Here is a 14,830-nt window from a genome sequence, read left to right on the forward strand (position 1 = left end):
CTGGACTACAACGCTAACACATCCACGAGTGACACACTCAAGGGGCAGACACGATGATCACCAAAGCTCCACTGAAGTAAATCCTGCTTCATAGGGGTGTCTTCAGTACAGCAGCTCTTTGGCTGTAGCTGCAGCTGGTCCTCACAGCTGGTTGGCCTGGGGGGCCAGTTCCTCCCAGTGATGCCAATAGCAACCAAAGCTCAACTACAACAGGACAGTGCACACAGCCCACACAAGGGAGCACCTATAAGGCCCAGCTCAGGTGACTAAAGAGGCTGAGCCCCTGGGCCTTACAGGACGCCTACTACACAAAGCCACTCTACAAATTCCAGGAGACATAGCAGCTCTACCTAATACATAGAAACAAACACCTGGAAGCAGCCAAAATGTGGAGGCAAAGAAACATGTCACAAAGGAAAGAACAGAAGAAATCTCTAGAAGAGGAACTAAATGAAATAGATCCAAGCAAGCTAAGAGATACAGAATTCAGAATTTTGTTTATAAGGATGCTCAGGCATATTAGTAAGAGTATTACAAAAACAACTGAGACCACCAATGGCATAATAAAGTACCAATTTGAAATGAAGGCTACACGAACTGAAATGAAGAATAATTTACAGGGAGTTAACAGTAGAGTAGAGGACTCTGAGAATCAAATCAGCAATTTGGAACATGAGGAAACAAAAAACACCCAACCAGAAGAGCAAAAAGAAAAGAATCCAGAAATATGAAGATAGTATAAGGAGCCTCTGGGACAACTTCAAGTGGCCCAACATTTGCAGTATGGGGGTGCCAGAAGGTGAGGAAAGAGAGCAAGAAATGAAAATCTATTTGAAAAAATAATGACAGAAAACTTCCCCTACCTGGGGAAAGAAATAGACTTATAAGTTCAGGAAGCACAGGTCCCAAACAAGAGGAACCCAAAGAGGCCCACAGCAAGACACATCATAATTAATATACCAAAGGTTGAACACAAAGAGAGAATCTTAAAAGCAGCAAGAGAAAAGCAATTAGCTACTTACAAGGGAGCTCCCATAAGGCTGTCAGCTGATTTCTCAACAGAAATCTTGCAGGCCGGAAGGGAATGGCAAGAAATATTCAAAGTGATGAAAAGCAAGAACCTACAACCAAGATTACTCTACCCAGCAAAGCTATCATTTAGAACTGAAGGCCATATAAAGAGCTTCACAGATAAGAAAAGGCTAAAGGAGCTCATCACCACCAAGCCAGTACTACATGAAATGTTGAAGGGTCTTCTTTAACAAGAAGCTAATGAACAAAAGACCCTGACAAACAAAATAGACCCAAAGACATTGAAGCATGCAACAGACAGTTGTATCTCAGAGGGAAGAGGGAAGGGGGGTGGGAGGAGATTAACCAAAGAAGTTGTATGCATATATGCATAACCCATGGACACAGACAATAACGGGGTAAAGGCCTGGGGAGGGGGTGGGAGTGAGGTGGAGGGGGTCAATTGAGGGGGAAAATGGGACACCTGTAATACTTTCAACAATAAAGATAAATTAAAAAAAAAAAAGAACATGCTTGTCTTGTTCCAAGATGGTCTCTCCATTTTAGGTGCTGTCTGAGGACTTTCTAGGCAGAGAAGCTACCCCCCCCCACCCCCATGCCTTCTTCCTGTGCCCCTTCCTGCGCCCTGTGTTTCATTATTGTGCTAGTTTTGACAGCAGCTCGCACAGGTGTCCCTGCCTCAGTGACTATGCTTCCATGGCCTGGATGTCCGAGTCAGAGCATGGGCGCTCTCCTTAGTTTCCCTTCTTCCCCACCTCCCCTACCCTCTCTCATGGAATTGTGCCCACTGTCCCTCCCATGGAACGCTGAAATTCATCTACTTCTCTCTGCTCCCACTGTCCTGCACTGCCCCCTCTTGCCCCCCCAGAGCACTGCAGCACTGCTGGCCCCGACAGCCACAGTGAGCTTTCTAAAGCACAGATAGGACTACATACTTCTCATGCCCAGAACTCTCCAGTGTGGGGTCCACAGGGGAAAGTTCAGGCCCCCATACTTAGTCTTTCTGGTGCTCAGACATATCTGCTGGCTGTAAGGTTGAGGCCATGAGAAATGTGAGTGCAACTGACATGTGTCATTTTCAAGCCCAGGCAGTTAGGAGTTATGGGCCTGTGACATCTCCTCTCCTCTGCAGAGGACCTCCCAGGGCTATGGTCCAGGAGCTGGAGCTACAGGAGGGAGGAGGGCTGCCCTCCCCGCAAGGGGCTCCATGCCTGTGAGAGGTAAGTCTTTGCTGTGCTGAGCCAATGAAACTTTGGGTTTACTTGCTGCTGCAGCATAGCCTGTCCTAGCCCTGAGTAACAGCTATATCTAAGGCCCTACAAAGCCTGGCTCCCTTCTCTCTCTAATACGATGTCTATTCTCTTCTGTCCCTTGAACTCTCGATTCCAGCTCTAACGACAGGCCAGCCTGAGAGCTGGACCACATTGTGTGTACTTGGCCACTCTGTTTAGCACATCAGGAAAAACAGCTATTCTTGGCGCACAGAGCACAGGTTTGGGGGGCAGGCAGCCTGGGGTTCCACGCCTGTTCTATCTCCTATCAACTGTGTGACCCTGAGCTGTTTACTTAGCCTCTCTGAGCTTCAGGTAAAAAAGGCTAACAAAGACCACCTGACCTGGTTGGTGAGGGTGAACCCAGTGACAACATGTGTGTGAACTGGGTCTGATGCTGGCACCTGCTAAGGACTGGGCGAGTGGGGGCCACACTCCTTTGTTCTGTCCAAGGCTCACATAACCAGCTGTTGGTTATGTCACTAGACATCTCCAGGGTGGGGGGCAGCTTCCTGTGAAAGAAGGAGCGTGGACTTTGGGAGGCTTTGCTGCTGACTGCTTGGGCGGCCTCATCAGGTGTGGAAACTGCCCAGGCCTCACTCTGTCACTGTGACTACTGTGAATGCCATGGGACCACCGTGACATCAGGAGTGGGAGCGTGCAGACGGCCCTCGGGCAAATTCCATTAGCTGCAGCGCTTGTCTCTGGGTCTGGTATTTTTCTCCATTTGATTAATTTTACTCGTGTTCCCCCCAGTTGTTTGCTCTTGGAGGACCCGTCACCTGCATTCCCAGTCCCCCCTCCAGCACCTAGTGGCGGGGAGTAGGTGTTAAGCGTGCCTGCCTGCCTTGGGTGGCTCCCTCAGCCCCGGCTGCTGCCCCGGCTGCTGCCCCGGCCTCTCCGGGCTCTGCCTGCCGGCCTGCTGAGCCCACAGGGGTGCCCTCGGGCGGCTGGCGGGAAGGGACCAGCCTGTGAACCAGACGCCAAAACTTTTATTTTGCTAGAAGGCTCCAGGCCCTGACAGCTGTGAGGGAGTGGGGAGGGCGGGAGAGCGAGGGGGGGCCTGGGGAGGCTGCCCCGCGGTCTCTAAATCAGCTGCGGGAAACCGTCCTGGCCCAGCTCCGACCTGCTCCGGAAAACCCGCCCGCTGCCCTCCAGCCGCTGCCCGGGCTCGTCGTCGTCCTCCGCCTCGCTGGCCTTGCGCCGGGCGCTCTGGTAGACCACGGCGCACATGCCCGTGAGCCAGGCGGCCACCGTGCCCGCCGAGAAGATGCAGAAGCCGATGAGCAGCAGGAAGATGTAGTCCTGGCGGTCCAGGTGGGTGATGCACATGTACCGCAGCGGGTTCCCCACCTGCGTGACGGGCCAGCCGGCCAGCTCCGTGGGCTCCGCGCATGTGGCATTTTGCTCATCTAGAGGAAAGACACAGCAGGCAGGCGGTGAACGGCGGAACTCCCAGCCCTGGGCCCAAGGGCACCTAGAGAGGCCGTCTGACCCTGGCTTCTCAAGGCGTGGCCTGTGGGCATCACCTGGACGTCAGAAGCGCAGCATCTCAGGCCCCACCCCAGCCCAGTCAGGACCTGGGTCTTCACGAGCCCCCAGGTGATCTGAGAAACATGGAGGCCAGGACTGCTTCTTGCTCTGGTTTAGCTTCTTTTAGTCACCTCCGGAAAACAGGTTTGCTTCTGAAGGGTCCTCAAGGAATGAGAGATCACAACAGGAGCGGGAGGTTTTGGAAACTTAGCCAGAGCGCCACGGACACTCCACAGCCCACCACCGATGTTCGCCATCTCCCTCCCTCTCCCCCTCCTGGTGACTGACCCCCACCTGTCTCTTTCCCTATACCTGTGCCTGAGCCCAGCCAGGGACCACGAAGGCCACCTAAGGGCATCACACCCATGTCTCAAACTCTCTGGATGGACCAGATTCCTTGGAAATGCCAACTGTGTGTTCCCTGTGCACCCCCACCGCCAACCAGGGGACACCAAGGTGGTGTGGAAGGAGCCTTTTGGGGAAGCATCCCTGGCTGGTCACATGATCCACACATGTCTTCAGTCCTTTCTAGCAGCTGAGTCAGTCGCCTGGCTCCTTCTCTGAGCACCTCCTCTATCAAGCCCTGTGGACTTCAGAATATAACAGAAAAAAAAAAAAGGTTCTGGAGCCAGACAGTACAGGGTTCAAGTCCAGACTGTCATGTGCTGATTTTGTACACATTGGCAGGATACTCGATTCTCTCTGAATCCCATGGTCTCATCTTAGATGGGCAGAGAATGACACTCTTCTCAGACTCGTGGCTGGGATGAACTGCTGGGGTTGGCGGGGGTGGGGAGTCAAGCTGCTGAATGGATCCTGCAGACATCATGCCAAGGCACTTACACTGAGGGTCAAGACCAGGGCTTGAATTAGCCGTGCTCAAAACCGTAATAGCAGCTAAGATCCACCAAGTTGTGACAACATGCTAAGTGATACGCAAATGCTCTCTCCTTGATTCTTAGAACCCTACACACAGAACGTTGTCCTTGCTTTATGTGGAAGGGAACAGGCTCAGAGTGATTTCATATCTTGAAGGTTCTAGATACCCTGCAGGATCCAGGCAGGAGACAGAGACGGAGAAAACCCCACTGAGCTATCCCAACATGTGTTGCAGAAGTGGGACATATACACACAGAGGCTGGTGCGGAGAGAAGCTTCCCTTAAACTTTGGGTAGAAAGTCCAGACCATGTGAGGAAGTGAGGGGTATCTATGTATATTAGAGCGAGGAGCTGGGGAGAGAAAGGAACACTGACGCGAGCTGATGGGAAGCCAGCAGTTGGCTTGGGTGGCTGGAAAGAGCTGGCCAGGTCAAGGCTCTCCAAGTCCTGCCCAAGCTGGACACTCTTCTGGCACCTGGCCTCTGGGTCCGAGCACCTCCAGGGACACTGTGTGTCACCTCCAGGAGGGCAGTCTCCAGTGAGTGATGCTGGGAGGATGCCTCTTGGAGGAGATGCCAGCACAGAGGTTTGTGGCATCCTTGGTTTGTGACGGAAGGGAGGAGAGGAAGAAGGTCCTCTCGACTGAGTGTGGACAGTGGCCCTTGGAGCTCTCAGGAGAGGGAAGGAGCAGCGGCCTTGGGCCTCTCTCCGGGTTGCTGTCAGGGGCAGGGACACAGTGACCCTCTAGGTCTCTCATTCAGCCTGGTTCCGGAGCTCCGAGGTTTTGGCCAGGAGGCCCGAGGGTGGGGGGATTAGGAGCAGTGGAGGCTCCTGGCAACTCCTCAGGAAGTCTCGCAGGAGAGGATGCTGCCTGGAACATGCAAAACAGATGCTCCTGGGAAAGGAAACGGGGATGCAGAGGGTCTGGGTGTGTCTGGGGGGTATTTTTCTTTCTATTTTTTAAAAGATTTGGCTTTCAAATTGGGACTTGGGTGGAGAGAGGAGACTAAACATTAAACACTCATTTCCACATTTTGGAGCATTACCTTGAAAGGAGCAATTAGGCAGCGATTTTCATGATTGTTAGGCTGCTCTTAAGTGAGGGGCGTGGGTGGTTCTGGGGGAAGGGCCTGGGTTTTTCTATCGATTTTTTCTCTCCCTCCCTATTCCCTGTCACTGCGAGGTGCCAGCTGTCCCTCCCAGTAGCCCCCTGTGCCCACCATTCCTGTTCCCCAGCTCTGGTGCATTCCCCTCATGCCTGGGGATTTCCCTTCTGCAAGCACAGCTCTTCCCAGGGTGCTCTGGCTCAGAACCCTCCTCCCCTCCTGCGGGCCTCAGGGTAACCTCCGGGCAGCCTGGCCTGGCCTTCGGAGCCCAGTGCCCTTGCCCCTGGACCTTCCCCACTTGACTTCTCAGCATGCCAGCTCCAGTCACATCAGCACCCTCCTGTAGCTGCTCCTTCTGCATCCAGTGTCCCCACCCCCCAATTTCTCATGGTCAATTCCTTCTGTCCTCCATGGTCTGCCTGGCCAGTGTGGCTCAATGGTTGAGCATCAACTTAGGATCCAGAAGATCCTGGTTGGATTCCTGGTCAGGGCACATGCCTGGGTTTTGGACTTGATCCCAGCAGGGGCGGTGCAGGAGGCAGCCGATCAATGACTCATCATTGATGTTTCTATCTCTCTCTCTCCCTTCCTCTCTCTGAAATCAATAAAGACATATTTTTTAAAAAAATGCATCTTTCCAGGCTCTCTTCTCCAACCCCATCCCCTTGCTCAGAGGACATGTGACAGTCCCCACGCTGAACCCGTCTGTAGCATTTCTTCTTATAATCCTGATTGTCCCTGTCAGGTGCTACCTGGCTTGGTGGTTATTTACCAGGAGAGGGTGCATTTTTGTCTACCCTATGAGGCTGACTTTAACGCACGTAATCCATGTCCAGTCATTATCCCTCCTGTTAATAAGAGCTATCATTCATTGAAAGAATTAGTTAATTTTTAAATATTTGGGGATTCGATGGTAATATTCTTATTATTGAATTCTAGTTTAATTCTACTGCTGTCAGAGACATGCTCTCTATGATTTCAAGCCTAAGACATTTATTGAGAATTTGCTTTATGGCTGAGCGTAAAGTCAGTTTTAGTAAATTTGGCATGTGTCCTGAACTAATGTGTGTTCTGTCTTTGTTGGGTACATTGCTGCACGGATGTCAATTAGGTTGTGGATTTATAGAGCTCTTTTATATCTTCATTGACTTTTGATCTTTTTTGACTTTTTATTGACTTCATTGACTTGTTCAGAACTACTGTCTTTTAGTTACTATTAGTCTATTAGATTTCTATTTGTTATTGAGGGAAATGTGTCAGTCACCACTTAAGGGTGTGCATTTGTCTACCTCTCCATATGGTTCTGTCTAGTTTTGCTTTACGTCTTTTCAAGCGAAGTTATCAGATGCGTAAGAAGTTATAACTGTCACCTCTCCCTGGGACATTTACCCTTTTCTCACTGAGCCTTTTCTTATGTCAAGTGGTGCTTCTTGCCTTAAAATCTATTTCGTTGGATGACATTAGGAGGCCATATTGAATTTCTTCAGGCTGGGGTTCAAATTGTACATCTTTTCCCATCCTTTTACTTTTAATCCTTTTACGTTGCTACATATTTAAAGTATATGTTTCTAAGCAGCATGAGCTGGGTTTCATTTTTCATCCAGTCTAGCAAACCTTGTGTTTTAATCAGCCCATTAACCTTTCATGTTAGACCAATACATCTCGATTAACCGTTTCTGTTCACCCGTCTTTATGCCCCTTTCCTTCTATTTGTTGCCTTCTATTTTATTATGTCACTTCCTTTTCTTTAGCTTGTTAATTATTACCCACCCTTTTCCTAGTGTGGAATGATGACTTCAGAGAGTAAAGACTCACCTGCTGGCTCTGGAGTGCCAGATATGTGCTAGTGAGCTTTACAACACTAACCTCTACTCTTGGCCACCCCACCGGTGCTTTGAATGATTCCCATGCTACAGAGTGAATACATGTTTGTAAGTTGTTCCCTCTCTGGCTTGCTTGCCTCCTTGCCTCTGACGAAGAGCTGCTAGGTACTGTTGTGTATACTGTGTGCTGCACGACTCAGGGGCTTCAATCACATCACACACAGGTGATGTGGCCCCATGCAGTCCCTTCCCCTGCTCCATTCCATGGGTCCAGGGCATTCACCCCAGTTAAAGCTCCCAGGTGTAATTACAGTTGTCATTAATGTTTAAATTCTTCCTGCAAATAGTTCCTAATGAAACATAACCTACCTCCTTATTTATTTCCACACATAATACGTTGCCCTCAGGTGGAAAAACCATGGCCAGAAACAGATTCTTGGAGGGGCAAGAGATTCTGGGGCCCAGAGCCACACCTGTTCGGTCAGGCGCCCAGGAAGCCTCCCTTTCAGAAATCCAGCCTGAACCCAGTGGTTTTGAGAGGAACCGCTTCTTCCCTTGCTCTGTAGAAGGGACCGTGATTCAGAATACATTGCATGTTCCCCAGAAAATCACCCAGAGCCCTGCATGGCTGGTCCCATCTCTTTCCAGTGGCTTCCACATGTTGCTGGACCACCTCCTGGTTGGGAGCTCCTAGGGCTAGAGATGAGGAAGCCCAGGCTGGCTGTTTTGGCCGACCACTCACTGCTGCCCGAGGGGCCGTGCCTAGAGGCTGGCATTTCTGAGCTCCAGAGAACCTAGATCTCTGACTCTCAGGGATCCCTCCTGGCCTGAGTTAGTGAGAATCCCCAGGACTCTCCCTGAACCGCACATGCTTGTCCCACCATCACTTTCTGGATTTTCTGGATGGTTTAGGGTCACTGACACAGCTGTTCTTTCCAGCCCCTCACGCACTCCTGGGACTGCTCCCTGGCTGGAGGGAGCCAGGCTGGGTGTCTGTGAGGAGGCTGGGGGTGCTGGCGGGCACTCGCCAGCTGGGAAATGTCTGCTCCCAGCCATCCTGCTTTTGGCCTCTCATCTGTGCTGCAGTTTCCCTGACGGAGGGGCTCGCCAGCGGAAGAGTGCGAGAACCCGAATTCATCCTGGAGACCTAAGTTTGGCAGGATGTGGGTGACCTTCTGCTTGGCGGGTTGAAATGGGGCTGTTGTCCAACGACAGCAGCCTGAACACAGGGTGAAACCGCCACAGAACAAAACTAAGGTGTTCTCTGCCCAGAACACCCTCAAATGACTTGGACCCGAAGCAGCACAGGCCCGAGCCCATCTGCTCCCCGAGCCCATCTGCTCCCATCTGCGTCCCTGAGTGGCTCTGTCCCGGCCTGCGTGGCACTGCTGCCCAGACCCCAGGGACCAGCAGGACTGCCCGAGGGCTGTAATGGAAGATCCGACACACAGGGACCCTGTGTCCTGAAGCCACCCCCACTCCCACCCCAAGCACCTGCCCCTTTCCGACTTCTCACTGTTTCCCGTCACATCGCAAATGCCCATGAGGCACACAATTCAGAGCATCACAACCACCGACGCCCAGCGCAGGCCAGGCTGGAGCAGGTGGTCTAGCACAGGCTGTCGTCACAGCGTTCTCAGGCTGTGGCCCAAGGCACGCCTGCGCCCACAGCTCCCTAAGTCAATCTCTGGGCCTGGGGTTCCTGGCTCATTAGAGTTTGAGAACCACTGGTTCTGCAGCCCAGGCCTGGGATTGGAAAGTCTCAGGCACTGAGTCAGGAGGGGCGGGTGGAGGTGGTGTTCTAGTCAAGTAGAGGCGCTGAAGATGGGAACTGGGGAGGGACAGACTCAGAGGCTGCCTGCTTCTTAGTCACACCCCCTCACCATGTGACCGTAGCCTCCCCTCTAGGGACATCCCCCTCGGCAGTGCCCATCGTGGCTCATCTGGGACCCTGAGTGCTGACCACCACTTTTCTCTCACTTTGTCTAAGTGCATCTTGTCTTTCTGTTTAGGTCCTGGGACTGCCAGTTAGAAGGCGCCTTAGAGAGCATCTAACCCTAACCCTTCCCTCAAGGACAAGCGAGACTCAAGGGGAAAATGACTCCCCCACAATCACACCTGGGCATGGCTGGGACCAGGACAGTGCTCTCTGGCTGTATTCTCTCTCTCTTATATCCCTAGATTGTCTTATTAGAGACAGGGCTGGTGACTTCATCCTCTGTGATCAGAGCTCCCGGACAATTTGGCCACATAGTGAACATACAATCAGTGTTTGAGTTGGGTGGTCTGTGGTGTGTCTCAATGGTTGAGTGTCAACCCAGGAACCAAGAGGTCACTGGTTCGATTCCCGTCAGGGCACATGCCCAGGCTGTGGGCTTGATCCTCAGTAGGAGGCGTGCAGGCGGCAGCTGATCGATGTTTCTCTCTCATCGATGTTTCTATCTCTTTCTCACCCTTCCTTTCTCTCTAAAAATCAATAAAAACATTAAAAATAATTTACACATTTTTTTGTTAATCCCCACCTGAGGATTTTTCCTCCATTGGTTTTTAGAGAGTGGAAGGGAGAGAGGTGGGGAGGGAGGGAGAGAAATCAATGTGAGAGAGACACATTGATCGGCTGCCTCCGGCACGCTCCCTGACCAGGGCCGGGGATTGAACCTGCAACCCAGGTATGTGCCCTTGACCGGGATTCAAACCCAAGACCCTTCAGTGTGCAGGCTGATGCTCTAACCGCTGACCCACACTGGTCAGGGCTTAAGCATCCTGTATTAAAAGGTTGCCCCAACCAGTGTGGCAGCCACTGGTCTTTCTTGTGTCTGCTTAGATGAAATGAAGTAAAATGGAAAATTCAGTTCCTCGGTCGCTCTGGCCAGATCTCAGAGCTCAGTGGCCCCGTGTGGCTACTGTATCGGATGGCTCGGATCTAGATGGTCCCCGCTGGGCAGCGCTGGACCAGACCTTGGGGTGGCGGGAGAATGTGGGAGGCCAGGTCCTCACATCCAGGAACTTAGAGTCTCGTGTGTGTCTGAGAGCATCCTGAGAGGTGTCCGGCCCTGTCCCGTGAGGGAGCACTGTCCTGGGGCGAGCTCAATTGCCGCTCTCACCTTCAAATAGCACCGAGGACTGGAAAATTACAGCCCTGGCCGGGAGCTGTCCCTTTGCTGGCCCCTGCCAACAAGGAGCAGAACTCTGGTCTGTGTTAACTCTGCCTTGACCAGGGCTTGCTGGGCAGGAATCCCTGGACGCGGAGAACTGGGTGGCTTTCGGTGCATCTGGTGACTATATCATTGGGGGGATCCTTTAGGTAAGACCTTTGGAAATAGTATCAAAATTCCGACAGCCCTATTCAGTGCAGCATTTCATGAAACCCGGTGAATGGGACACCCTCTGCAGCCGCCCTGTGGGGGGCGAACTTGGCCAGAATGTGACCTAGGAAAGACACATTGTTGCCCTCGTGCCTGTTTCATGACCTCTCCATTTCTTTCCTGGACCTTGGCTTCCTTCAGGGTTCCACAGTGTTGCAGAATAACCTCAGCTAATTGGATTTCCCAAGACGTGGCTCTTCCCTCTGGTATGAGAACTGATAAAGGTTTAGGGGCACTGGTATCATTCTGGCCAGGAGTTCATGTACTTTTGCAGGGTCCTTTTCAAGATCAGAGTCCTTTTTGGGACCCAGAAGGGTGAATCTCAAATGGCTAATTTGAGCCCAGTGGAAAGCAGCAGATAGGGAGATATTGGGGCAAAACTATTGCCCGGTTCTCTCCAGATCCCAAATCACACCAAATAGGTGATTCTTTCTTCCTGGGCCATGTCTGCCCCACAGTGGGACTGACCTCCTTGCCCTCCTCCCTAGAGAGCCACCTGCATGCCACAGCTGTTTCTGGAGGTGGGGGCGTCTTGAGGTAAAGCTGCAGTTCCAGGCTCAACAATAGCCACCTGGCTGCTCTGGCCAAGCGAGCCCTGAGTCTCGTGGCCCAGGCTGAGACCAAGCCTTGATCTGGGTTTAGGTTTTGTTCTGCAGGGTCTGAACTCCTGTGCCCATCACTTATCCAATCCCCTGGCTCCCTCCAAGATTTCCTGTGTCCCATTTTCTCAGGGATTAGAGCCCTGGGACCTGCTGTCCACCTTCCACATCCTAGCTGTATCCCACATGCATCTCTATGGTCATATCTCCTAGACAGGTACACTGTCCTTCAGTGCCAGGTGTGCTGAGCCTTCCTGATGCCCAGTGCTTGTCCTGGGGCCACCTGACTGATGTCTCTTAGTACACTCGATCTTTCCACATATGCCAAGCATTTATTTACGGAATGCTTATGGTGTGCCTGGCTTAGTGCGCATGGTAGTTCACAAATGTTCTCGTTTCACCCTTCCAACAGCCCTAGGTAGGCTGGTTCTATTCTTATACCTGTCTGAAAGATGAGGGATGAGGCACTGGGGTGCCCAGGGGCCATGGCAGGGGGTGGGGACAGTGGGTAGAGTGGCAGCAACTGGCTTGGAAACTGACCGTGTGAGACTCGAGAATCTGCCTGTGAGATTGACATCTCCCTGCGGGACATGGTGGGCACTGGTGGCCCACCTCCCGATTCAGGCCACCCTCTTCTGCCTTACAGGTTAGCATCTTAAAGACAGAGGCGCTTTCTTATCAAAGCCTCTCCCCTCCCCCGCCCTCGCTCTCTCTCACCATCCAGGTGCTCATGTGCCCCACCCTGGGCCTATCAAACTTTCCCTCCTTTACATCACACTCTTGGATTTTCTACTCCCCATGAACGACTGGATGTACTTAGGTCCTGGAAACACCAGTCACTGAGCTTAAAACAGTTTCCCAGAGGAACACGGTGTCCCTGTGTTACTTCCTCACTTTGTCCTCTGGCCCTTTTCATTTCCACACCCATCATTTTATGTGGACAGGACACCTCTTATGTTTGGTAATATTATTGTCCCCACTTTATGGATGGGGAAACTGAGGTTCAGAGAAATTGTGACTTTCCTGAGGGAAGCTAATGAGCAAGTGACGAGGTTGGGACTAGAGCTCAGCTCTTTGAATTCTTCTCCCAGAACTTCCCCACTGGGCCTTATCATTTCCCGTCAACCCAGGGGCAGATCCTGAAGAGCAGTAACAATGCTCTCAATCAGCCTCACCCTGATGTCCCTCCCATCTTGACCATCCTTTGACTTCCCATTTTCTGGAACCCAAGACTCCCACCCCCCCCACCCCCCCATCACGCCCTCACCTGGGTGATTCAGGTGGGACACGATTAAGTAGATGGTGAAGTCCAGGAAGGAGCAGTTGCATTTCCAGGGGTTTCCACTCAGATACAGGGTCTGCAGTGTTAGATGATTTTGGAAGGCACTGTGGTCCAAGGTCTGCAAGCCGGTGTTTCTGAGGTCCAGGTACCTCAAAGAGCTGGTGTTGGCAAAGGTGAACTTGTTCAGAGATAACAGGCGAGGATTGTTGGAGAGGTTCAGCTGCACCAGGTTGCTGAGCATGGAGAAACTGTACGGGGAGATCAAGGTTAGGTTGTTGGAGCTGAGATCCAGGTAGATGAGCTTGAAGACCCCGATGAAGGTGTAATCCATCACCTCGCTGATCAGGTTGTTCCGACAGTCCAAGTAGACAAGGTCACTGAGGAGCCCTAGATTCATCGCTGGCAAAAAGGTGATGCTGTTATCATTCAGGTAGAGCCTCCGGGTGTTCAGGGGGATGTCAGGGGGGTACTCCGTCAACTGTTTCCCCGTGCAGATCACCTCCTGGTCTTGACACTGACAGTTATTTGGACACTTGGACCCCGATACCAGTCCCATTCCAAAGGAAAAGAGTAACCACCTGGGCCCAGGGCCTGAAGCAGGGGACATAGTAGGAAGCCACCGTGTAACTGCTCTCTCCTTCCAACTTCCCTCAGGCGGCGCTGTCCCTCTGAAGGCAGCCACCGAGGGCGGGTGGGGAGGCGGAAAGAACTGTAACTCTCTAGCTTCGTGCTAAGCGATTTTCCATTACAGGAGAACCGAACAGCAGTTGAAACGCGAGGCCCAGTGCCCCGCCGCCTCCCTGCCACCCGGCGGTGGCTGGCTCCCAGACGATGCTGGCAGTCTGCCTGCTTGGCGGCTTTGAAAGGTCTCACCCTTGCCCTGCGTTTGCAAGTGAAGGAGAGCCAGGGGACAGCCACATGACAATGAGGTTGCCCATTGACCCCTTTGTGATGTCAGCAGCCTCAGGAGACTGCAGGGCTGAGGGAGGAGGTCCTGCCTCCTTCCGGGCTGTGGGGGTGTTTGTGTGGGTAAGTGGGCTGTCCCTGGGGGAGTCGGGCCTGCAGTGTGTGTGTGTGTGTGTGTGTGTGTGTGTGTGTGTGTGTGTGCGCGCTCCCGGGCATACATGCGCACATGTGCCAGCTCCCCACGGCAGAGGATTAGGTTACATTGGTCCCCCTAGTCCACGGGCCGTGGAGGGAACATGGAAGTCTCCAGTCCAACTCCATTCTTTCTTGATGTGCAAAGACCTCCTTCCCAAAGGGGTCTTTTCCTTGGGTCTTGAATTTAAATGGGTGCCATTTTTGGGTGTTGTCTTGAGAAGATGGGAAAAGAGGGAGCCTCCTTTGAAATGAGCCTCTCTAAGACTGTACCCCTAGCTTGCACACAGCGCTGTCTGCCTTTGCAACGTATGCGAGTGCTGGTATTTTAAAAAGCAGTTGAACAAGTATAAGCTACTCCCCATAAAACAAAACCCAAATGTATTAAAAAAATCTGAGTGCGATGATAGGAACCATTTCTTCTCATTTCAATTCCCCTAGGACTTTAAAAATAGTGAGCACTTCTGGCTCGAGCTTATAGTCGTGAACTACCTGCCAGGTGATGGGAGGGGTCTTTGGGAGGTATGGAGCGGAGAGCCCCTCACCGGTTAGAGTGTCATCCCCTCAGGAAAATAGAACTTCATTCTTTAAAACAATCCTACTGAACTTGGCTGTGATTATTAGTAAAGTAATGAAAGCTATATTTAGCTTCGCCCTGTACCTGGCACCTGGTAGGTAATAAATATTTAGGGAACGGCTGATGCGTGAATGTCTCCGGTGGTTTGTGTCCGTCTCCGGCTTCTGTGCCAGGAGAGATTAATAAACCCCAGTGGGTGGGGCTGCGCGGCCGAGGCCTGATTGCGTCGCCTTACTCAGCAGTCCTCGCGACTGGCCGGGATTAA

The 14,830-nt window shown here is 52.1% G+C and overlaps 1 protein-coding gene across 1 annotated transcript; it reads right to left on the minus strand.

Moving 5' to 3' along the window:
- Nucleotides 1-3,389: 3,389 nt before the first annotated feature.
- LRRC52 (leucine rich repeat containing 52) lies at nt 3,390-13,497 on the minus strand. The gene is made up of 2 exons (XM_016214070.2): nt 12,876-13,497; nt 3,390-3,715 (listed from the first exon to the last, which is right to left on the minus strand). Exons 1-2 carry the CDS (start codon nt 13,495-13,497, stop codon nt 3,390-3,392), a joined length of 948 nt encoding a protein of 315 aa, XP_016069556.2.
- Nucleotides 13,498-14,830: the final 1,333 nt, after the last annotated feature.

This window comes from Miniopterus natalensis, chromosome 19, assembly GCF_054644295.1.
Source record: "Miniopterus natalensis isolate mMinNat1 chromosome 19, mMinNat1.hap1, whole genome shotgun sequence".
Classification (NCBI taxonomy): Eukaryota; Metazoa; Chordata; class Mammalia; order Chiroptera; family Miniopteridae; genus Miniopterus; species Miniopterus natalensis.

What these genes read in the sequence shown, in the direction of transcription:
- LRRC52 (XM_016214070.2), bottom strand. Translation starts at nt 13,497, where the DNA reads ATGTCCCCTGCTTCAGGCCCTGGGCCCAGGTGGTTACTCTTTTCCTTT. An exon ending in GTCCCACCTGAATCACCCAG is followed by an intron (nt 3,716 to 12,875) that starts GTGAGGGCGTGA and finishes TCTTTCCTCTAG; the next exon opens with ATGAGCAAAATGCCACATGC.